This window comes from Saccopteryx bilineata, chromosome 2 (genome assembly GCF_036850765.1).
Source record: "Saccopteryx bilineata isolate mSacBil1 chromosome 2, mSacBil1_pri_phased_curated, whole genome shotgun sequence".
Lineage (NCBI taxonomy): Eukaryota > Metazoa > Chordata > Mammalia > Chiroptera > Emballonuridae > Saccopteryx > Saccopteryx bilineata.
This window is the reverse complement of record NC_089491.1, coordinates 312,845,810-312,868,568: the sequence shown is the minus strand read 5'-3', so window position 1 is coordinate 312,868,568 and position 22,759 is coordinate 312,845,810. Positions and strand designations below refer to the sequence as shown.

At 48.1% G+C, this 22,759-nt stretch overlaps 3 protein-coding genes and 1 non-coding gene across 7 annotated transcripts; 1 reads left to right on the top strand and 3 right to left on the bottom strand.

Moving 5' to 3' along the window:
• Positions 1–622: 622 nt before the first annotated feature.
• TMEM79 (transmembrane protein 79) lies at positions 623–7,951 on the top strand. 3 transcript variants are annotated; one of them, XM_066261830.1, is made up of 4 exons: positions 623–736; positions 1,507–2,304; positions 2,558–2,771; positions 6,898–7,951. In XM_066261830.1, the coding sequence occupies exons 2-4, from the start codon at positions 1,548–1,550 to the stop codon at positions 7,103–7,105; spliced, it is 1,179 nt and encodes a 392-aa protein (XP_066117927.1). In that variant the 5' UTR covers positions 623–736; positions 1,507–1,547; the 3' UTR covers positions 7,106–7,951. The 3 variants fall into 3 exon arrangements, with proteins under 3 accessions (XP_066117927.1, XP_066117928.1, XP_066117926.1); XM_066261831.1 differs by having other exon boundaries at positions 639–736; positions 1,385–2,304; positions 6,942–7,951; XM_066261829.1 differs by having other exon boundaries at positions 639–736; positions 1,385–2,304.
• A 248-nt stretch (positions 7,952–8,199) lies between these two features.
• GLMP (glycosylated lysosomal membrane protein) lies at positions 8,200–11,750 on the bottom strand. Of its 2 annotated transcripts, XM_066261827.1 has the most exons (6): positions 11,593–11,750; positions 10,888–11,145; positions 10,472–10,672; positions 10,128–10,346; positions 8,794–9,050; positions 8,200–8,681 (listed from the first exon to the last, which is right to left on the bottom strand). In XM_066261827.1, the coding sequence occupies exons 1-6, from the start codon at positions 11,707–11,709 to the stop codon at positions 8,516–8,518; spliced, it is 1,218 nt and encodes a 405-aa protein (XP_066117924.1). In that variant the 5' UTR covers positions 11,710–11,750; the 3' UTR covers positions 8,200–8,515. The 2 variants fall into 2 exon arrangements, with proteins under 2 accessions (XP_066117924.1, XP_066117925.1); XM_066261828.1 differs by lacking the exon at positions 8,794–9,050.
• Positions 11,751–12,263: 513 nt separating this feature from the next.
• LOC136327916 (U6 spliceosomal RNA) lies at positions 12,264–12,367 on the bottom strand. Its single transcript, XR_010729972.1, has one exon. It is a non-coding gene; the product is annotated as a U6 spliceosomal RNA (small nuclear RNA).
• A 6,169-nt stretch (positions 12,368–18,536) lies between these two features.
• On the bottom strand, positions 18,537–20,975 carry LOC136322572 (zinc finger and SCAN domain-containing protein 4-like). The gene is made up of 5 exons (XM_066254512.1): positions 20,944–20,975; positions 20,180–20,335; positions 19,945–20,014; positions 19,235–19,468; positions 18,537–18,997 (listed from the first exon to the last, which is right to left on the bottom strand). Exons 1-5 carry the CDS (start codon positions 20,973–20,975, stop codon positions 18,737–18,739), a joined length of 753 nt encoding a protein of 250 aa, XP_066110609.1. The 3' UTR covers positions 18,537–18,736.
• Between the last annotated feature and the right edge of the window lie 1,784 nt (positions 20,976–22,759).

Here is a 22,759-nt window from a genome sequence, read left to right as displayed (position 1 = left end):
CCCTTTGACCATTATCATCCTGGTTCCAGCCACCCACCCCTTTTCTGTTTCTGAAACAGCATAAGTCTTTCCCACTTATTGGCCTTTCACTCCCTGTTCCCTTGCCTGGAACATTAATACTCATTTCCCTTTAGGTCTCAGCTCAAATGGCACCTTGGCGAATAGGTTTTTCCTATTGAAATTATCTTATTGATTTAGTTGCTAAATTTCTTTATTACCTGTTACTCCAATAGAACAAGCTCCTCAAGAGCAGAGACCTTGCCTATAATCTTGTTCTCTTTCCTTTCTATGCCTAGAATAGTGCCTAGCTAATAATAGGTGCTCAATAAATATTGAGTAAATAAGTGTAGAAATTCCACCTCTTTTCTGGGTATTCCAACCTACTCTAAACACCCTTTGATGCACAAACCCGATGGTTCACCTCTGCTTTCCTGAGGTGGGAGCTCCTATATGTATATCCCATTTACCTAGAACACACACATTTATGACCAGCTGCCCCCCCCCCCCACTTTCAGAAAGAATGACATCCTGCTCTAATGCTTTTTCTGTCGGCAGATTCAGCAGGGCGGGGCCTGCCCCTTTAATCTGGGCCCCACCTGCTCTGGTCAGACTGGTTTGGAGACACAGGTAAAGGGAGGGAGAGAAAGAAATACTTGCAGAGCCAGCAGGTAGCTGGGCAGCTCCTTTGCTGACGCTGACGCTGGGAACCGACCCTCCACCTCTCTCCAGATGCAAAGTAAGAGGGTGTCATGGGTCCAAATGGCAAGGGGGTAAGAGGCATTTAAGGAGGTAGAGGGAGGGGGTCAGCCCCATCAAGGAGCAGTGAAATAGGGATGGATGGTAAGGAGAGGAGAAAGACAGGAGAGGAGGCATAGAAAACAGCCATGATTGGACCTAGAAATCAGAATGCACAGACCTAGGCCCTCCCGAGATTGATGAGGTGGGCTAGTGAGGAGTTTAGAAATTGCCCAAATGCCCAGACTGGAGACTAAAGAACAGGGTACATTATTACTGCCAGTTTCTTGGGACAGATTTGTCAGCAAATCACTGGTATCAGTTGCCAGGAGAGTTCCATGCAGGGATCTCAAGGGAGAAGGGGAGGTTTGAAGGTAAAGGGACAGCCTCTCTGTCCACAAGGAGATCTTTAGTGGGAAGGGAGCTCTTAACAAAATTCTAGGCGCCTCCTCTTCCTCTTATTCTGCATTAGGGTGGCAATGACCCCAGGGGGGGACTAGCTGAGGTCACAACTACCAGGGCCTATGCCCCCTGACTCACCCTCTCCTGCTGGATTGCATTTGATGTTGAGAGGGTGCCTCCATTTCAGCTGCTTACTTCCCTCCTGCCTCCTGCTCAACACCTTCCTCCATATCATGTTCTTCCTAAGGTCCCAGAAGGGGCAAAAGCCCATGAGGCCAGCTGCTGTAGAGCGATCCCATTTTATCAACTCATCCTAAGGGCCAGAGGACAGGAGCTTCTGACAGAGCTTTCTTCTGCTAACCTCCACAGTGACATGACCTCACAGTAGACTCTAGAACTGAGGTCCCAGGATGACAGAACCTGAGACCCTGGCCCTGTTGGAAGTGAAGAGGCCTGAGGCCCTGGAGAAGAGCCCACCCCAGGACTTGGTTCCCAATGGTCGGCAGCCAGAAGGGGAAGGTGGGACTGAGTCCCCCGGTGCTGAGCCCTCTAGAGTGAGGTCTTCAGCTGGGTCTCCCACAGCTGGAGAGGGGGCTGAGGATGGTCTAGACAGCACAGTGAGTGAAGCTGCTACTTTGCCCTGGGGGACTGGCCCGCAGCCCAGTGCCCTGTTCCCAGACCCCCCTGGCTGGCGGGACATTGAGCCTGAGCCCCTTGAGTCGGAACCTCTCAGTAAGCTAGAGGAGTTGCCTGAAGATGATGTCAACCTGCTGCCTGAGAAGGCGATCCGGGCTTTTGTGCCCATTGACCTACAGTGCATTGAGCGGCGGCCCCAGGAGGACCTTGTGCGTTGTGAGGTGGGCGAGGGTGAGCGTCGCCGGACCTTCCTGCCCACCCGAACCACCCAACCTGAGCCCTCTGAGCACAAGTGGGCCGAAGCTGTGGTGAGGCCACCCGGCCACTCCTGTGGGAGCTTCGGGAGCTGTGGGGGCCATGAGGGGCTGAGGGCCGTGGCCTCGGTGGGAGCTGCCCTCATCCTCTTCCCCTGCCTGTTGTATGGGGCATACACCTTCCTGCCTTTCGATGCCCCTCGGCTGCCCACCATGAGTTCACGCCTTGTCTACACACTGCGCTGCGGTGTCTTCGCCACCTTCCCCATCGTGCTGGGTGAGCTGGGGCCCTGTGAGAAGGAAGGGGGCATCTGGGAACTGAACCTTCAGTCAGGGCCTGCCTGGCTTGGGGAGCAAGACTTTTTCCTCACTCAGCCTAGACCCTCAGGGCCTCCCACACCCTGCCACCCTGTGTGCCTCTCCCCTCCCAGGACCCCTAAGTTCCACTGTTAGAGCTCATGCCCCTGCTTCCTGCCTCCTGTTCCATTCTGACCCAGGTTCTCCATCCCCCCACCCCCACCCCTGCCCAGGGCTCCTGGTATATGGATTGAGCCTGTTGTGCTTTTCTGCCCTGCAACCCTTTGGGGAGCCACGGCGGGAGGTGGAGATCCACCGGCAGTATGTGGCCCAGTCGGTCCAGCTCTTCATCCTCTACTTCTTCAACCTGGCTGTGCTTTCCACCTACCTGCCCCAAGACACCCTCAAACTGCTCCCTCTTCTCACTGGCCTCTTCGCAGTCTCCCGGTGAGTTGGGGCTAGGCGTTGGGCACAGGGGAGGTAATGGTGCTAAAGTAACCCGTGTCTGAATATCTGGAGAGCCAGGAACAGGGAGCTTTCTGGATCCTGCATCAGCCCGAATGTGTGCCCTGGAAAGGTGAGTCCACTTTCTCCTTTGTACTTCACCTCACCTCACCTGGTGGCAGGTGATAAGCTTGCATGTCTTCCACTGGAAGCTGATTTCAAAGACAGTTAGCCATCTAGAACTGAAAGGCTTTCAGGTGTCATATAGACCCAACTTCCCACCCATTGCAGTCACTCCTCTGTGACAATCAGATCAAGTAGCCATTGGCCTCTAGTTGAACACCCCCTATAACCAAGTGCTCAGGTAATCTGTTTCATTTTTCAAAGATCCTAATTAATACTAAATTCCCTATATTGTGCTAAAAAAACTGCTGCCCTGACTGGTCTCTGAACTTGCCTAGGACAGATTTAGATGTTTGACAACAGCTCTCAATACCCTCCCTCCAACACCCTGCTCCCGTAGTGTTTACTTTGCTAAGTGGCCCTGATTCCTTCACTGTCCTGGGTCCTTCCCTCTGGGCAGGAAATTCTCCTGCTTGTCATACAGGGTGAGGGGGCCTGGTCAAGGATATTGTCCTGCTCATACAAACCAAGGCTACATTAGCTATCATGGCAGCCTCATTATTCTCTTCCATGTAGAATTTACAGTCACTTGATATCCTTAGGTGTGCTTTCACGTGAACTGTTAACCCAGAAGGTACCTTTGAATTTCTGAAACCAAATAAATGCAGGTCTTCACACTTTTTCTCTAATATATTTCCTTTTGTCACTTTTGATCTATGATTCCAGGTTGCTTTAACTGCTAAAATGTTCTTTCTATTGAGCTAAAATTTGTCTTCCTGTTACTTCTGATTGTTGTCTAGTGGTCACCTGTCCCACTGGGCTCCTATCACGCAGCCCTGCATTTTCTCCCAGTAGATGTTTCCTGAGATAAATGTCCCCGCTCGTGTAACTCCACTTCCCATCTTTCTCTCGGGTAATGTTGGTCTCAGATATAAGTTGGCTTAAGCAGTAAGAATCATCAGAGAGATGAAGACTCAGCAATTGTCTGGTCCATCCTACCCATTTTTTTTTTTTTTTTTGTATTTTTCTGAAGTTGGAAACAGGGAGCCAGTCAGACAGACTCCTGCATGCGCTGGACCGGGATCCACCCGGCACGCCCACCAGGGGGCAATGCTTTGCCCATCTGGGGCGTTGCTTTGCTGCAACCAGAGCCATTCTTGCACCTGAGACAGAGGCCACAGAGTCATCCTCAGTGCCTGGGCCAACTTTGCTCCAATGGAGGTTTGGCTGTGGGAGGGGAAGAGAGAGACAGAGAGGAAGGAGAGGGGGAGGGGTGGAGAAGCAGATGGGCGCTTCTCCTGTGTGCCCTGGCCGGGAATCAAACCCGGGACTCCTGCACACCAGGCTGACACTCTACCACTGAGCCAACTGGCCAGGGCCATCCTACCCATTTTATAGAGAGGAAATCATGACAGATTGGGGGAGAGTCACTCAGGTCAGTCAGCAGAAGGGACAGGACTAGAATACAGGTTCCTTCCTTCCCTCATTCAAGGTCCTTTCTTCTCTACCATGGACAAGTTATTTAAGCATTTTGCATCTGTTTCATCATCATCCATTTCATCTATGAAATGAAGGTGCTGTGAGGATTGAGTTAAATCACGTGGAGTGAATACAATAGCCTGGCTCTTGGTAAGGGCTTGCTGAATGTGAACTTTTATCATTGTAACATGCTGCCTCCTGGTGCAATAGAGAAGCCAGCAGTTACTCTTCCCTATGTTTAACAGGTAAAAATGTAGAGGCATTTCAATTTTGTAATAAGTTGTTCTTCATCTATTAAGAGGAAGCTGCCGCCTTCCCCCATGGGGGAGTGTGTATTTTTAGTGGATCTTCCCAGAGGGACACTTTGGTTGTGGCTTACCCATCCCTCTGGGCTTCAAGCCCTCTTAAAGCTGCCTTCCTTACTCTCTTCTTTTCCTCTGCCCCTCTGAAATGGCAGGAGAGGGGGTGGTGAACAGGCTTGGGTTCAAATCACAGTTTTACTATTTCCCAGATGTGTGACCTTAAACTAGTCTTACTTAACCCCTTTGGAATCTTAATTTCTTCATCTGTGAAAGGGGAAATACAGTGCAATGTATTGTATTTGTAAAAGGATGAAGAAACTGTTTATATACTGATGAAAATAGTCTCCATGATATTTAAAATGGGAAAAAAATCAACGTGCATAATAGTCTACATAGTATGCTACCAAGCTTAAAAAGCGGTGGTAGGAGGAAAATATAAATCTTTTTGCTCATAGATATGTAAAAAAATCACTGTGGCTCAAGAAACCATAATATTGGATGCCTGGGGTGAGAGTGGAGTAGAGGTGGAGAATACCCCAGGCAGAAGAGAACAGAGTGGTTGGGGGTCGGTAGAGGAAGACATTTTACTGTATGCATTGGTACCACCTGACTGGTGGTGGCGCAGTGGGTAGGGTGTCTTCCTGAGACACTGAGGTCCCAGGTTCAAAAACCCAAGGTCACTGGCTTGAGCCCAAGGTTTGCTGGTTTGAGCCTAAAGGTTGCTGGCTTCAAGCCTAAGGTCACTGGCTTGAGCAAGGGGTCACTGGCTCAGCTGGAGCCTCCTAGTCAAGGCACGTATGAGAAAGCAATCAGTGAACTAAAGTGACGCAACTAAAAGTTGATGCTTCTCATTTTTCTCCCTTCTTCTTTCTCTCTCAAAAACAAGCCAAAAGAAAAAAAAAGACAACTATATGCATTGAATTCTGAACCATGTGACTATATTGCCTACTCAAAAAATTTTAATTAAAATTTGAGCAGTTGCCTGACCTGTGGTGGCGCAGTGGATAAAGCGTCGACCTGGAAATGCTGAGGTTGCCAGTTCAAAACCTTAGGCTTGCCTGGTCAAGGCACATATGGGAGTTGATGCTTCCTGCTCCTCCCCTCTTCTCTCTCTCTCTCTCTTCCCTCTCTATAATGAATAAATAATAATAATAAAAAATCTTAAAAAATTTTTTTTTGAAAAGTAGCCTGACCAGGTGGTGGCACAGTGAATAAAAGGTCGACCTGGGACACTGAGAACCCCACTTCAAAACCCCAAGGTCACTGGTTTGTGTGCAGTTTCATCCAGTTTGAGCGCAGTGTCGCTAGCTCGAGTATGGAATCATAGATATTATCCCATGGTCGCTGGCTTGAGCCCAAAGATCTGTGGTTTGAAGTCCAAGGTCTGGCTTGAGCCCAAGGTTGCAGGCTTGAGCAAGGGGTCACTGGGTTGGCTGGAGCACCCAGGGTCACGGCACATACGAGAAACAATCAATGAACTAAAGTAACACAAGTATGAGTTGACATTTTTCATCTTTCTCCCTTCCTGTCTGTCTGTCTCTCACACAAAAAAGAAACCCCCCCAAAAAAAACAAAACCACAAAAAACACCATACACACACACAAAATTTTTGAAAAGTAAACAAAAGAGGGAGGGGAATAATAAACTCACCTCATAGCAATGTGAGGAAGTCTAAAAAACAATTTTTTTTTGAGAGAGAAGTAGGGAGGACAGAAACATCAAGCTGCTCCTGTATGTGCCCTGACTAGGAATCGAACCGGTAATTTCTACATTCTGGGATGACACTCCAACCAACAACCAACTTAAGTATCTGGCCAGGGCTTCTTTTTTTTTTTAATTTATTGATTATTAGAGAGAGAGAGAGAGAGAGAGAGGGAGAAAGGGGAAGGGAAGCATTCATTTGTTGTTCCACTTCGTTGTGCATTCATTGGTTGCTTCCTGTATGTGCCCTGACTGGGTATCAAACCCGCAACCTTGTTGTTTTGGGCTGATGCACTTTACTGACTGAACTAACTGGCCAGGGCCGGAAGTCTAAATTAAATACGTAGTGCCCTTGAGTAACTATCAGTGTGCCTGGCACACAGTACATAAACATGTACTGTCTTTAGAAGTATCAGTCGTACCTATCAACCCTCATCTACCTCCCTCGCTGTGGGTTCTTCCCGCCTCAGCCTACTGCTACTTAGCTGCCCTGGGGGTGGCCTGACCTTTTCTCACCCTGGCAGGCTGATATACTGGCTGACCTTTGCTGTGGGCCGCTCCTTCCGAGGTTTCGGCTATGGCCTGACGTTCCTGCCCCTGCTGTCCATGCTGGTGTGGAACCTCTACTACATGTTCGTGGTGGAGCCTGAGCGCATGTTCACTGCCACCGAGAGCCGCCTGGACTACCCCGACTATGCCCACTCAGACTACAGGCCTCGCCCCTGGGGCTGAACCACTGAGCCCTCTTGCCCTCAGCCTGGGTACCTCGATGAAATGAACCCTGCTACTAACTGGACAGGGTCCCATCCAATCAGAGCTTGGACTGCCTTCCTCCCTCTCTTCCAATTGGAGATGCCCTTCACCTTAGGAAACTGGGATAGTCATGAGGGAGGGAGGTAGACCAGATGTTTTCTTGCAGAGAAAGAGGTAAACAGTTATGTTCCTTAAGGATGCTGAGAACACCAGGCCAGGACTAAGAGAAGCATGGTTCCTTCATGAGCAGCATCCCACTACAGCCACAATGGCCCACCACTGCTGGACTCTTTTCTACTCTCCAGCCTCCTGTGAGGAAGTGTGCAGAGCCACAGCCAAAACTCTGACTATTTTTGTGCCAGATGTCTCAGCAGAGGCCCTCAACGAGACTGGAAATATTGCTCATGCCTAAAGATAAAGGCTGGACATCAAATAGGACTTTCATGTTGGGTAAAACCACCCTGGGGGTGTGGGTTGAAGACCCTCCACGACTGGCCCTCACAGGCCCTTTAACCTCAGTCAGGACTATTACAACTGCTCCAGCCCAGAGCTGCTGCCTCCTCCTTTCCAACCAATTAGGCCCCTGTAACTTCTAATCTCCAAACGGCCCAGAAGAGAGGAGCGGACAGAGAAACCTGCCTCCCAAAAGGGGTGTGTGTGTGTGTGTGTGTGTGTGTGTGTGCGCGCGCGCACGCGCATATGTGGTTCCCCATCTGTGTCCACACATGTGGTGCTGGGGAGTGGTTGGAAGGCACAGAGGCTGGTGTTAACCCCGTGTGAATGTGTGTGGGGGAGTGGGTGTGACAGTAAATGACTACTACAGTCTTACTTGGCTCTTTCTTTATCTTTGCACCTGAGTCACAAGTGTCCCTTCCTTGTTTGATTCATACTACACCAGAAACTTCCCTGCTCCACATGATGGAGCGTGGCTGGGAGGAACTTTGGTCTCATGTGAAGAGAAAGAACTAGACCTGGTGAGAAAATGGGGCCATACACAGAAACCTGCCCTCCACACCCATCACTTAGCCTTTTTATTCTCTGGAACCAACCCAACAACACTCACAGAGACAAACCCTGGGACAAAATGAGTCTATTTCATGCCCACAAGGCAGCAACCAGTCAGAAAGCTTTTCAATTCAGCCTGTGAATCCCATCCAAGAGAAACGGGGGCTAGAGGGGCAGCGAGGCAACTCCAAGTGCACCAGCCCTCTAGCAATAACCTGTTCCTGGTCATCCAGAATATGAAGTTGATGCTAGTCTCTGAGGTTCTGCAGAAAAGCAAGATGGGAGAAAGGAGTAACTGGCTGGAAACATTGACCCTCAAACCTGCAGAGGTTTAAGGCACAGCATGGCAAGTCCAGTAATGTCCTTCCCTCTTGAGAGCAGGCCTCAATTTATGGGCTGATATTCTGAGTGCCTTTTGGGGCCCAGCAGCAGAAACAGGCCTCCTGCCAGCAGCACGAACCCTGGAGTACCCAGGGCCACCGCCATGATGCCTAGGACTAGCAGGGACAAGGCATCCACTGGAGGGGTACCCATACCCAGGAGCATTGACCTAGAGCAAGCAGAGTGAGAAAGAGGTCAGCAGGCTTAAAAGGAAAGGCTGAGAGGCCCAGCCCTCCTCCACTTCCACCTCCCAAACCCTCGGCCCAGAACCCAACTCTCACCAGCTGAGGTAGTATTGATCCCAGTAGCCAGGACCTGTAGAAGTCCCAAATGTCAAATTGAATGCACAGAAGTTGTCCTGTGACCCAAAGAAGGCTCGGACAATGGGTGACTGGGGGAGAAAGTACACCAAGGTGGGATAAAGAGGTGAAGCTTGGCATGGAAGGGATGATTCTCGGTTCCCCTTCTCCTGGGAGAAAGCCACTGGTCGCCACTGCACAAAGCCTGTTGGGAGGGAGCCCCACAGCAACTGGTCCAACTGGGGAGAAAGGCAAGGCAGGGTGAGGAGGACCAACCTGTATGTGACTCTTCTGTACCTCCACCATTCTCAGACTTCATCTGTCACTAGTTATCCTGAGTCCTGGGCCTGGTTTTAGAACTCACAGGCTGTTTGTACCAGGACCTCAATCTTTCCTCTGTAGAGAGGGGAGGTGGACTGGATGAGCACTGGGTGGTTTTCCAATTCCGACTCTCTGCAAGCCTGCACTCAGCTCTGTCCTCTGGGCCCCTAGGCCCTTGCACATCCCATGCGCCAGAGCACTGATTCACACTGCACTGCCTGCCTTCTGTCTTCCCTGCTGAGAGCAGAGACTGAGCCAATTTTATTTTTTATTTTTTTGTATTTTTCTGAAGTTGGAAACGGGGAGGCAGTCAGACTCCAGCATGCGCCTGATCGGGATCCACCCGGCACGCCCACCAGGGGGTGTTGCTCTGTTGTAACCAGAGCCATTCTAGCGCCTGAGGCAGAGGCCATAGAGCCATCCTCAGCGCCCGGGCCAACTTTGCTCCAATGGAGCCTTGGCTGCGGGAGGGGAAGAGAGAGACAGAGAGGAAGGAGAGGGGGAGGGGTGGAGAAGCAGATGGGCGCCTCTCCTGTGTGCCCTGGCTGGGAATCAAACCCGGGACTCCTGCACGCCAGGCCAATGCTCTACCACTGAGCCAACCAGCCAGGGCCTGAGCCAAATTTAATAGCATGGTGTCCAGCTCTAAAAGCTGAATAAAGTCTGGCCTGTGATGGCACAGGGGATAAACCTTCAGCCTGGAATGCCAAGGTTGCTGGTTCAAAACCCTGGGCTTCCCTGGTTAAAGCACATACAACAAGCAAGCAATGAACAACTAACATGAAGCAACTATGAGTTGATACTTCCCATTCCATGCTCCCCTTTCTCTCCTGTCTCTGTAAAACCAATAAATAAAGTATTAAAAAAAAAATTAAAAAAAAAAAAAAAGCTGAATAAAGTGTTGCTAAATGATAAACAGTTGGATGATGTCTGAGGTCCTAATTGGGGTTCCATCTACATTCCCCCACCCATTTGCCTCTCTGCTGAAGGCTGACCTGGAAAACGGCAGGTGCATATTCATCATTGATGGACTGCTGCTCCAGCATTGAGGGGCAGTCAGGGCCCTGGCCTAAGGTGGCTACCTCCAGCCCAAAAATGGAGCGATTTCCTCGGGGAGAGGCCCCAACCAGTGCCACCTCTAGCTGGCAAGTGTCCATTGTGTGCAGGAGGTGAGGGGGTTGGGCTGCTCGGCCGGATCTGGAGAAGGCCTGCACCTAAGATGGAGGAGGCACGGGGGGTGTGGGAAGCAGATGGGTGCCTGTACTTGAAGGCCACTCCATCATTAACTCCCACCCTCATAAACCAGGTTTTTGAGTTCTTCTGCTTCCCATGCCCTTACCCTGAAAACCAGGCTGCCATTGGCAAAAGCCCTGGCGGGGTCGTGTCTGAGGTGGCCTCGAAATGTGGCACTCAGGGTGGCAGGATCCAGGGAGTCAGTGATGTTGTTCCAGGAGAATTCAGCCAAGGAGTACGGGGGATATGGTTTTCCTGGAGGCTTTGCTGCTGCATCAGACGTGTTGGTGCTGTCAAACTCAAACAGCTGGTGGGTGGGGTGGGATGGGGTGGGGTGGGACTGGGCTTGCCTGAGTCCAGCTTTCTTCTGAATCAACCCCCCCCACCACCACCACAATCACTCACTGGACCATATGCCCAGATTCTCACACCTGACTCTACTTAATACACCCACTCCTCAGTTCCTCCCTCTAATTTGATGAACCCTCTCCTCTTCCCCTTGGTTTTCCCACACCTCCTCACCCTGGTAAAGACAAGGGCAGAAGAAAACTGGATGCTGTCCTTGGGGAGCACCATCAGGCCCCCATCAGGTTCAGGGGAGAGCAGCCGGCTCCAGTTGACACTCAGGTTGCTGTAGGGGGTATTGGTGGCCACCAGAAGCACAGCTGGGGGCCCGAGGCTGCTCCACACATAGTGCAGTGTGGAATTGGTGCCCACTGCTCGGATATGAAGCAGGTTCTGGGGGGTGCCCACCTGGTCAGGGATGACCTCCAGAGACACCTAAAACATGGAATGGTGGAGGATGAAGAGAACAGGAGTAGGGAGAGACAAGAGGGCAAAGGAGCAGCTTAGGGACAGACACAGGGTGGGGCCTAGGCAAGAGAAATATGTGTCAGAACTAAGGGTATCTTGGTAGGGTGAAGGAGAGGGTTTAAGAGTCAGAACTGCCCTTACCCCGCTTGAGAGATCAGGGCATGAAGCTAAGAGGAGGAAGAAAAACTACCACTGCCTGGACCTGGGTAACTCAGGGCTGAGTAAGAGTCCAAATTTCCCCAGCAGACAGGAAGCCCTCATACCCGCCCTGCTCCACGGCTGCCCCCACCCTCAAGTTGAAGAACTCTTCTCCTTGCAGCCACCATTGCCCCTCCACCCCTTGACTGCCCTAGATTCCAACCACCCCCTTCAAGGGTAGCATTTCCTGAAATCTCTACTGCTTTAGCCCCTCACCTGGCGCGTCTCCTCCCCCAACAGGCCAAACGGAGCTGCGGACAGAAGACTCAGGAGGAGGATGGGGGTGGGGGCACAGTGCCCCCAACCCCAGCGGGGTCCCTCACAGCTGCACATGCAGCCCCAGCTTCAGAGGTCGGAAGAGACACCGAAGTCATGTGACTTACACACTCAGCTGATCTCTTTAAAGGGCGGGGCCATCACACCAGTTCTTAAAGAGACCACTTCACTTCCAGATTTAGGTTTGAGTGAGAATAGAAATTAGAAAGGTTAGAAGTCTGTCATCCCTAATTGGGCTGGCAAGAAAGACATCCAGACTAGATAGATACATAGACATACGCCCAACCTCTTCTACTCAACTGATTCCACTGAACAGTTAGTTACCTATATGATGTCTAGATTCAAGATTCAAATGAGATCCCAAAAAATGACTTTGGTAGAAAAGGGACAGAGAGGAATTTAAAGGAATTCCTTGGAGGAGGTAGCACACTCTAGAAGGCTCTTTGTCAATTATTCATTGAGCCCCGAGGTGGAGATGGATAAAAAAAAGGATGCCTCTGAAAATAAGGTATGACAGCAAAACATGTTATTTGTCAAAAGGAGCTTATAGCTGGTGGAAAAAACGTCTTTTGTGTTGTTCTTGGGCTTTTCTTTACTTTTTTCTTTTTTTAAAAAATATGGAACGCTTCACGAATTTGCGTGTCATCCTTGCGCAGGGGCCATGCTAATCTCTGCATCGTTCCAACCTTAGTATATGTGCTGCCAAAGTGAGCACTGGGCTTTTCTTTTTCTGTTTTTTTTTTTTTAATTTATTTTTCAAGTGAGACGAGGAGAGAGAGAGAGACTCCTGAATGTGCCCCAACCAGGATCCACTCGGCAGCCCCTGTCTGGGGCAATGGTCTGTCCATGTGGGCCATGTGGGCCATACTTGCAACAAAGCCATCCTCAGCCCCTGGGGTTAAGGCACTTGAACCAATCAAGCCATAGCTGCAGGAGGGGGGGGGGGAGAGAGAGAGGGAGAGAAAGAGAGAGAGAGAGAGAGAGAGAAAGGGAAGGGGTGGAGAAGCAGATGGTAGCTTCTCACTTCTCCTGTGTACCCTGGACTTGAACCAGGGACGTTCATACATCAGGCCAACACTCTATCCGCTGAGCAACCAGCCAGGGCTGTTTTTTGTTTGTTTGTTTTTGTGTGTTTTTTTTTTTTACAGAGACGGAGAGTGAGTCAGAGAGAGGGATAGACAAGGACAGACAGACAGGAACGGAGAGAGATGAGAAGCATCAATCATTAGTTTTTCATTGCGCGTTGCAACACCTTAGTTGTTCATTGATTGCTTTCTCATATGTGCCTTGACCACGGGCCTTCAGCAGACCGAGTAACCCCTTGCTGGAGCCAGCGATCTTGGGTTCAAACTGGTGGGATTTTGCTCAAACCAGATAAGCTCAAGCTGGCGACCTTGGGGTCTCGAACCTGGGTCCTCAGCATCCCAGTCCAATGCTCTACCCACTGCACCACCACCTGGTCAGGCTTTTTTCTTAATCTTAAAATTATTTTCACTAATAATAAATGGATGTGGTAAAAATATTCACAGGATATTATCCCAATTCCCTAGCAACCTGGTTCGTTCCCTGAGACAACTACCATTACCAGTTTGTATCCTTTTGAAGATACTTTATGCATATTCAAGTGTACAATACATATTAGGTACATGTGTAAAATACCATAAAATGGCATCCAGTATTCTGAAGTTTGCTTTTCACTTGTATAGTGAACACTGTTCTGTATCAATACAGTTGGAACTGTCTCACTCTCCGTGAAAGTCTTTCATTGCAGCCTGACCAGTGGTGGCACAATGGATAGAACCCAGGATGCCGAGGTTGCCAGTTAGAAATCCCAAGGTTGCTGACTTGAGCACGGAGTCACTGGCTTGTGTGTGGGATCATTAACACGATCCCAATGTTGGAGCTTGAGTCCAAAGTTCACCAATTTAAGCAAGGGATCACTAGCTCAGCTTGAGCCACATGTCAGATCCTCTGTCAAGGCATGCATGAGAAGCCATCAATGCACAACTTAAGTGAAGCAACTATGGGTCCTGGCCAGTTGGCTCAGTGGTAGAGTGTTGGCCTGGCACGTGAATGACCTGGTCAGGGCACACAGAAGAAATGCCCATCTGCTTCTCCACCCCTCCCCCTTTAGCTTCTCTCTCTCTCTCTCTCTCTCTCTCTGTCTCTCTCTCTTTTCCCCTCCTACAGTCATGGCTCAATTGGAGCAAGTTGGCCCCAGGCGCTGAGGATGGCTCCATAGCCTCTGCCTCAGGCGCTAAGAAGAGCTTGGTTGCTGAGCAACAGAGCAACACCCCAGATGGGCAGAGCATCACTCCCTAGTAGGCTTTCTGGGTGGATCCCTGTCCGGGAGCATGCAGGAGTCTGTCTCTTTGCCTTCCCTCCTCTCACTGAATTAAAAACAAACAAACCAACATGTTGTGGACCGTTAATGGCAAAAAGCCATTATAGATTCAAGGTTTAGCAAAAGGCTAAGTTCTCCCCCCTCCATCTCCATATTTGGCTTTGATGCTGAGTATTTGCACTCACTCCACTTGCTTCCTTGGGTCGCTGGAAGCAATATATTTACATGCCCTTCCTCTGGACTCTGTTTGTTTCAGATGTTTGTAAATTTCACTAATGTATCCTGTTTTTGCCTTGGGAGAGTTCTTGTCTTAGCCTTTGCTGTGCAACTTTGTATCAGGGTCCTTGATTTGCATATGTCTATATAATAAAGCGAACTGGGACTATGAGGCACTCAGATACTGCCAGGCAGTTTGAGGAGTTCTCCCGGTCCCATCGTTTTTGTTTTGACAAAGTGTGTTTCCTTAATTCCGCACCGTTATTTGGAGCCGCGCTGGTCTGTGGCACCAACAAAAAACCAAACAGCCTGACTTGAGGTGGTACAGTGGATAAAGTCTCAACCTGGAATGCTGAGGTCACTGGTTCAAAACCCCAAGCTTGCCTGGTCAAGGCACATATGGGAGTTGATACTTCCTGCTCCTCCCCCCCCCCTTTCTCTCTCTCTCTCCTCTCTAAAATGAATAAGCAAAATCTTTAAAAAATACAACAGCCTGATCAGATGGTGGCACAGTGGATGGAGTATCAGACTAGGATGCAGAGGACCCAGGTTCAAAACCCCGAGGTTGCCAGCTTGAGCGCGGCTCATCTGGTTTGAGCAAAGCTCACCAGCTTGAACCCAGGTCGCTGGCTTGAGCAAGAGGTCACTCAGGCTGCTGTAGCCCCCCCCCCCATCAAGGCACATATAAGAAAGCAATCAATGAGCAACTAAGGTGCTGCAACAAAGAATTGATGCTTCTCATCTCTCTCCCTTTCTGTCTCTCTGTCCCTAACTGTCCCTCTGTCTGTCACACAAAAAAATTAAAACCCAAAAATAAACAAACAAAAAGTGAAGTAACTACATGTTGATTCTTCTCACTCTCCTCCACTCCATCTCTAAAAACATATATATACCTAGAATATATATCTATATCAAAAATACATAATAGGTCTATATATACATTGCAGAGGGATGTTCCATGAATATATTTAGCCAGAACCTTCAGAGTTCCAATATTTCATTATGGCAATGTTGAAGGAAATATTCATACATACAGCTAGTGCTCGACTTATGACTACAACTGGTTCTGACAGACTGGTCGTAACACGATTTGGTCGTAAGTTGAGTAGGCTACATGTACAGTACTGTGAAATGATGTTATAAAAATCTTTAAGTCATACTTTATCATAATTTTCTTTCATTATTGTTATATATCATAATTTTCTTTGTTCATTTTATGCCATTTGTATCATCTCTACACCATTTTGTTTCTTATTTTTACATTCATCAGGTTTAAGTAAAACACTGCATTACCAGTACAACTGGTTTAATATTTGCAAAGACAATTTCCTCTTGGTAGACATCTTGCGAGGGGTTTGATGAAAAATATCCAAGACACAAAACACAAATTGCTGTTACCGAGTCTGGGATAACAGTTGAAATGGTGCACGTGGGGATGGTAGTGCTGCCGGAAGCTGGTTCACACTGTCGTAAGCCCAGTTGGGCAACGCTTGCGCTGCCAGACACAGGGCAGTCGTGGCTAGCGATTGTGGTCGTAAAGTCGAATGGTCGTAAGTTGCATAGGTTGTAAGTCGATCAATATTTGTATATTCCTAACTAAATCCACCAAGGAGTGGAAATTCCAGGTCAAATTGCTCTATGAAGCTTATCAATTGCTGTTCAAACCATGGGGATTTTTTTTGTTGTTGTTGGTTTGTTTTTGTTTGTTTTTTACAGAGACAGTCAGAGAGAGGGACAGATAGGGACAGACAGGAATGAAGAGATGAGAAGCATCAATCATTAGTTTTTCATTGCAACACCTTAGTTGCTTATCGATTGCCCCCTCATATTGTGCCCTGACTGTGGGGCCACAGCAGACCAAGTAACCCCCCTGCTCAAGACAGTGACCCTGGGTCCAAGCTGGTGAGCTTTGCTCAAACCAGATGAGCCTGCACTCAAGCCAGTGACCTCGGGGTCTTGAACCTGGGTCCTCTGCATCCCAGTCCGACGCTCCATCCACTGTGCCACCACCTGGTCAGCTCAAACCATGTGTTTTTTTTTTTGTTTTGTTTTTTTTAATTGTTTTTTGTTTTCTGTATTTTTCTGAAGCCGGAAACAGGGAGAGATAGTCAGACAGACTCTCACATGCGCCCGACCGGGATCCACCCGGCACGCCCACAGGGGTCAATGCTCTGCCCCTCTGGGGCATCGCTCTGTTGCGACCAGAGCCACTCTAGCGCCTGGGGCAGAGGCCAAGGAGCCATCCCCAGCGCCCGGGCCATCTTTGCTCCAGTGGAGCCTTGGCTGCGGGAGGGGAAGAGAGAGACAGAGAGGAAGGAGAGGGGGAGGGGTGGAGAAGCAGATGGGTGCTTCTCCTGTGTGCCCTGGCCGGGAATCGAACCCAGGACTTCTGCACGCCAGGCCGACGCTCTACCACTGAGCCAGCCGGCCAGGGCTCAAACCATGTTTTGAGGGCCCATTTCCCCACACTCTTGGAAGTGCTTATCAAATTTAATTTGTCATTTCCCTATAAATAAGATTAAGCATCTCATGTTTTTCATTTAATTACTTTCCTTTTCTGAAGCTATTTATACCCTTTTTCTTTTTTGTGTGTCGAGAAAGAGGCACAGATACAGGAAAGGAGATAAGCATCAACTTATAGTTGCACAGCACTTTAGTTGTTCATTGCTTGCTTGTCCGATGTGTGCCTTGACTGGGCAAGCCCAGGGTTTCCATCCAGTGACCTCAGCATTCCAAGTCAATGCTTTGTCCACTGCACCATCACAGGCCAGGCACCATGCAAATTATCTAACATAGTTGCATTTATTTTTTCCCACCCTTATGTATTTTTAAATCAATGTTTTCTTCTAGTACTTATGGTTTCACTTTCTTCTACTTAAATCTTTCAGCTGCCCAGAATTAATTTAACGGTAATGAGTAGAGATTCTATTTCATTTTTTTTCCCAAGTGGCTACTCTAAGATGAACTCTTTTCCTCAAAAACTTTCATTTTTCTTGGGGAAAAAAATGTAGTACTTGTGTCTTATGAGGTGTCAACTCTAGGGCCCGATAAAGAATAAAAACAAGTCTGGACTCAGAAGGTTTGAGTATTCAGGAAATCAAGCCTCTCACCACCCAAGATACTGCTTTATTGGGGGAGGGGCAGGGTGGATATAATTTCGCTGAATTTTGGAGTTTACAATAGGAAGAACCATGAGCAAAGTTAAAGATAGAAAAATTGTTATTAATGGAATCACTAAATTTAGTGATTAGGGTTCATGCAAGGCTGTAAGAAAAGTGGCTTGGGAGGCTTTGGGCAGCACAAAGGGGCTTTGAAAGCTAGACTGAAGAGTACAGACTGATCTAACATTCCAGATGGGATTTCCAGAGTTTCAGGAGACATTGTTGGTACTTAAAGGGAAGTTTACCATGTACAATTATCCAAGTGCTTAACTGCTAAAAATTGAACCCACAATGGACCTATAAGAGCAAGGGACAAATAGTAGGAAACAATCCACACGGTGTGATTAGCTTCCTACTTCAAGATCTTTTTACTTAAAGAATTAATCTAAGATTTTAAAACTCTTGAGAGTATTCAACACCACAGGAGGTAGGACCTCAACCCAACAGAAAGTATGTAGGCTTATTTTAGAGTCCCTTACTTTTTAAAAAAAATTATTTTTATTTATTTATTCATTTTAGAGGAGAGAGAGATTGAGAGAGACAGACAGACAGAAGGGGGAAGGAGCAGGAAGCTTCAACTCCCACATGTGCCTTGACTGTGCAAGCCCAGGGTTTTGAACCGGCAACCTCAGCGTTCCAGGTCAACACTTTATCCACTGCGCCACCACAGGTCAGGCAGAGTCCCTTACTCTTATAGGTCCATTGTGAGCCCCCAGTCTATAGGCTAAGGACTTTAGACTGGCCTAAGCAGGAAGCTAAATACTATTATGAACAGAACAGCCTCCAAAGGCCCTGTCAAAAGCCCTTTTCCACCTTCTACCTCAATCCAGCCAACATAGCCAGCTCTAATAGCATGGCTTCTACAACCAGTATGACTAAACAGAGTTTAAGTCTGCTACTTACCAGCTTTGTGACCCTTGGACAAGCTGCTGCTGCTGTATTTTTTTTTTAAATTTTATTTATTTATTAATTTTTAGAGAGGAGAGAGAGAGGGAGAGAGAGAGACAGAGAGAGAAGGGGGGAGGAGCTGGAAGCATCAACTCCCATATATGCCTTGACCAGGCAAGCCCCGGGTTTTGAACCAGCGACCTCAGCATTTCCAGGTCTACGCTTTATCCACTGTGCCACCACAGGTCAGGCTGCTGTATTTTTTTATTCAACAGTTAGTTACTGGTCATTTGAAATTTACCAGCCACTTTCTGGATACTCAAGATACTCTGGTGAACAACTTAACAGAAATTCCCTGCCCTCCTTACATTTTAGTGGGGGGAGACAATGAATGGAAAATATACTCAGGAAGTTATATATTCTAAAAAGAGTAGTGCTATGGAAACATACATACTCGCAGACATATTCATATGCATTACATTGAGGAAGCTCCTGGTGTGGAGGAACACATTTGAAGGCAGTTCTCTGGTGTCCTCAGGTGGCCATGGTATGTGGATGACTGGTGGTAGTTTCTTTGGTACAGGGAACACACATAGGAACACTGATCCCACCTCCATGTTTTTTTTTGTTTGTTTTTTGTGAGAGATACAGATAAGTACAAATAGGGAGAGATGAGAAGCATCAATTCTTCGTTGCAGCAGTTGTTTGCTTTCTTGTATGTGCTTTGACCATGGTGCTACAGCAGTGATTCCTTGCTCAAGCCAGCAACCATGGGGTCATGTCTATGATCCCATGTTCAAGCCAGCGACCCTGCGCTCAAGCCGGTGGCCTGGGGGTTTCAAACCTGGGTCCTCTGAGTCCCAGTCTGACGCTTTATCCATTGTGCTACTGCCTGGTCAGGCTCTTTTTTTTTTTAAGATTTTATTTATTAATTTTAAAGAGAAGCGGGAAGAGCAGGAAGCAACTCCCATATGTGCCTTGACCAGGCAACTTCAGCATTGCAGGTTGATGCTTTATTCACTGTACCACCACAGGTCAGGCAAAGACATCTTGATAAAAGGGTCCTTCCTTTTAGGGATCCTTCCTGAGACCTGGGGATGCCTAGACTTGCTCTTCTGGAGCTAAGTGGATTCTCCATAGAAACACCTCTCTCTTCTGGCCCAAGACAATTCTCTTCCTGGATGAGTAGGGAAGGGGTTTGTATTGACTAGTAATATTGTCATTTACTTCAGTAGTTTTCATAGAAGTATTGCCACTATTTTATCTCTGGTTGTTTGCAGAGAAGTATTTTGGGGAGTCAGGATGGTGTTCCCACTCTTGCCACTGTTGGTGTCCTGCTGACAACTGTTTCTTGAAGTGCAGTGACTTAAGAGCATATTCTCAGCCTGACCAGGCAGTGGCGCAGTGGATAGAACGTCGGACTGGGATGCAGAGGACCCAGGTTCGAGACCCCAAGGTCACCAGCTTGAGCCTAAGGTCGCTGGCTCAAGCAAGGGGTCACTCGATCTGCTGTAGCCCCCTCGTCAAGGCACATATGAGAAAACAATCAATGAACAAGTAAGATGTCGCAACAAAGAATTGATGCTTCTCATCTCTCTCCCTGTCTGTCCCTCTCTCTGTCACATACACACAAAAAAAGAGGGCTTCTGCCTGACCAGTAGTGGCACAGTGGATAGTGTCAACCTGGGATGCTGAGGTTGCAGGTTTGAAGTCCGGAGGTCTTAGCATGGGCCCATCAGTATGGGGTTGCAGGCTTGAGCAGGGGGATTGTCCACATGATTCTAAAAAGCTTGCCAGCTTGAGTCCAAAAGTCACTGGCTTGAGCAAGGGGATACTGGCTTGGTCCCAGTCAAGGCATGTACAAGAAATAATCAATGCACAACTCAAGTGAAAGCAATGAAGACTTGAGGTTTCTCACCCACTCTCAAAATGGAGGGGAAAAAAAAAGAGGGCTTTCTGTCCCTGCATATGGATGTGGACTAAGTCAGGGGGCTTCATGCAATCATCACTTGCGTCTTCCATGAATGTCTCCAGGTTTCTCTCACTCTTGATTCCTATTTCTTTATTTTTTTTTCTTTTTTTTTTTTTTTTTTTTAGAGACAGATTCAGAGAGAGGGATAGACAGGGACAGACAGACAGGAACGGAGAGATGAGAAGCATCAATCATTAGTTTTTCGTTTCGTGTTGCAACACCTTAGCTGTTCATTGATTGCTTTCTCATATGTGCCTTGACCGCGGGCCTTCAGCAAACTGAGTAACCCCTTGCTCAAGCCAGCGACCTTGGGCTCAAGCCAGTGAGCTTTTTGCTCCAACCAGATGAGCTTGTGCTCAAGTTGGAGACCTCGGGGTCTCGAACCTGGGTCTTCTGCATCCCAGTCTGACGCTCTATCCACTGCGCCACCGCCTGGTCAGGCGATTCCTATTTCTTATTCAACATGGACCCATCACTGCAGTGCTTATAAACTGTTTCCAGCATCAAATGAGAATTTCATCCTTGCTGTTTTTATGGCTGCAGCCCTGAGTGAAATGACTTAAGTCTTTGCAGTTCCTACCTTGCACATGTTATTGCTGCTTTGAAATGAACTGAGTACAGTGCTCAGGAATCCTTTCCTTCCTGAATGGCAGGTTCTTGGCTAGTTAAGTTCTAGATTTCTGATTCAGGATCATTCCAGGATTATTCACCTCAACATGGAGATTCTGATATCTAAAGGCATTCTTTCTTAGGTGAGAGGAGGGGAGAAAGTGAAGCAGGTTCCCAAATGCACCCTGACTGGGATTCACCTGGCAACCCCGTCTGGGGTCAATGCTCTGCCCATCTGGGGCCACTCGCAACAGAGCCATTTTTAGTGCCTGAGGCTGATGCTTGGACCAACCAAGCTATCCTCAGTGCCTGGGGCCAGGCTCAAACAAATAGAACCACTGGCTGAAGAGGGAGAGAAGGTGAAGCAGGAGGGGAAGAAAAGCAGATGGTTGCTTCTCCTGTGAGCCCTGACCAGGAATCAAACCTGGGACATCCATATGCTGGTTGACAATCCACTGAGCCACTGGAAAGGACTAAGGTAATTCTTAACATGTATTTTCAGAGACTATAGACTTCAGGAATTCAATCTCTGTTAAGTTGCTTCTCTGGAGATGTTTTAATAACTGGTAGATGTTTAAACATTGCAAGATCCTAGAGGGGATTGAACTTCAAACTGGGTAAACCTGGACCAAAGGCAGATCTGCTGACTCAATGTCTGCTCTAGGTTCCTCTGTACAAGTTTCTTTTTTTATGCTTTTAATTACCCACCAAATAATAGGGGATATTACCTATCTTATAGGGTCAGTGTGAGGATTAGTTAATATATGCAAAGTGACTAAAACGTGTATTACGACTAGAACATGTGTATTACACTATATTATTCAATCTCCTATTCAACTTAATACAATTAAGTCCTATGGGCAGGGAGGAGTTAAAGGATGATTGTATAGGTTTAAGGACAAAAAGTGGAAGCCCCAATAGAAGGACTGAAGAAATCAAGGGCTAGGCCTACCTAGCCTCCTACATCTCAGGGTCAATACTCAAATTTTTTCCTTATAAAAACAAAGCATGGCCCTGGCTGGTTGGCTCAGTGGTAGAGTGTCAGCCTGGCATGCAGGAGTCCCGGTTTCGATTCCCAGCCAGGCACACAGGAGAAGCGCCCATCTGCTTCTCCACCCCTCCCCCTCTCCTTCCTCTCTGTCTCTCTCTTCCCCTCCTGCAGCCGAGGTTCCATTGGAGCAGTTGGCCCAGGCGCTGAGGATGGCTCTGTGGCCTCTGCCTCAGGCGCTAGAATGGCTCTGGTTGCAGCAGAGCGACACCCCAGATGGGCAGAGCATCGCCCCCTGGTGGGCATGCTGGGTGGATCCCAGTCAGGCGCATGTGGGAGTCTGTCTGACTGCCTCCCCGTTTACAACTTCAGAAAAATACACACACAAAAAAAGGCGCAAAGTTAATGTTATTTTATTTCTGTTGGGAGGGAAGGCAGAGGTCCTACTATGACAAAGCATGCCTCAACAATAAGTTAACAACCTAAAATATAATTAAAATCAGGAAGAACACTGGGAGAAGGCAGAGAAAAATAATTTCAAGCTCTGAAAAAAAAAAAAATTTCAGGCCCTGGCTGGTGGCTCAGTGGATGAAGTGTCTATGTGGAGTATGGAAGCCCTGGGTTCAATTCGTGGTCAGGGCACACAGGAGAAACTACCATTTGCTTCTACCACCCTCCCTTTCCCCCATTCTTTCCCTCTCCCCCTCCCACAACTAGTGGCTTGATTGGTTTGAGTGTGGCCCCGAGCACTGAGGATAGCTCCTTTGGAACACATCGGCCTCAGGTGCTAAAAATAGATCAGTACTTGAGCATTGGCCCCAGATGGGGAAGCCAGGTGGATCCTGGTTGGGGTGCATGTGAGAATCTGCCTAGCTCCCCTCCTCTTATCTAAAAACAAACAAAAAACAACAACAACAAAAATTACAGCT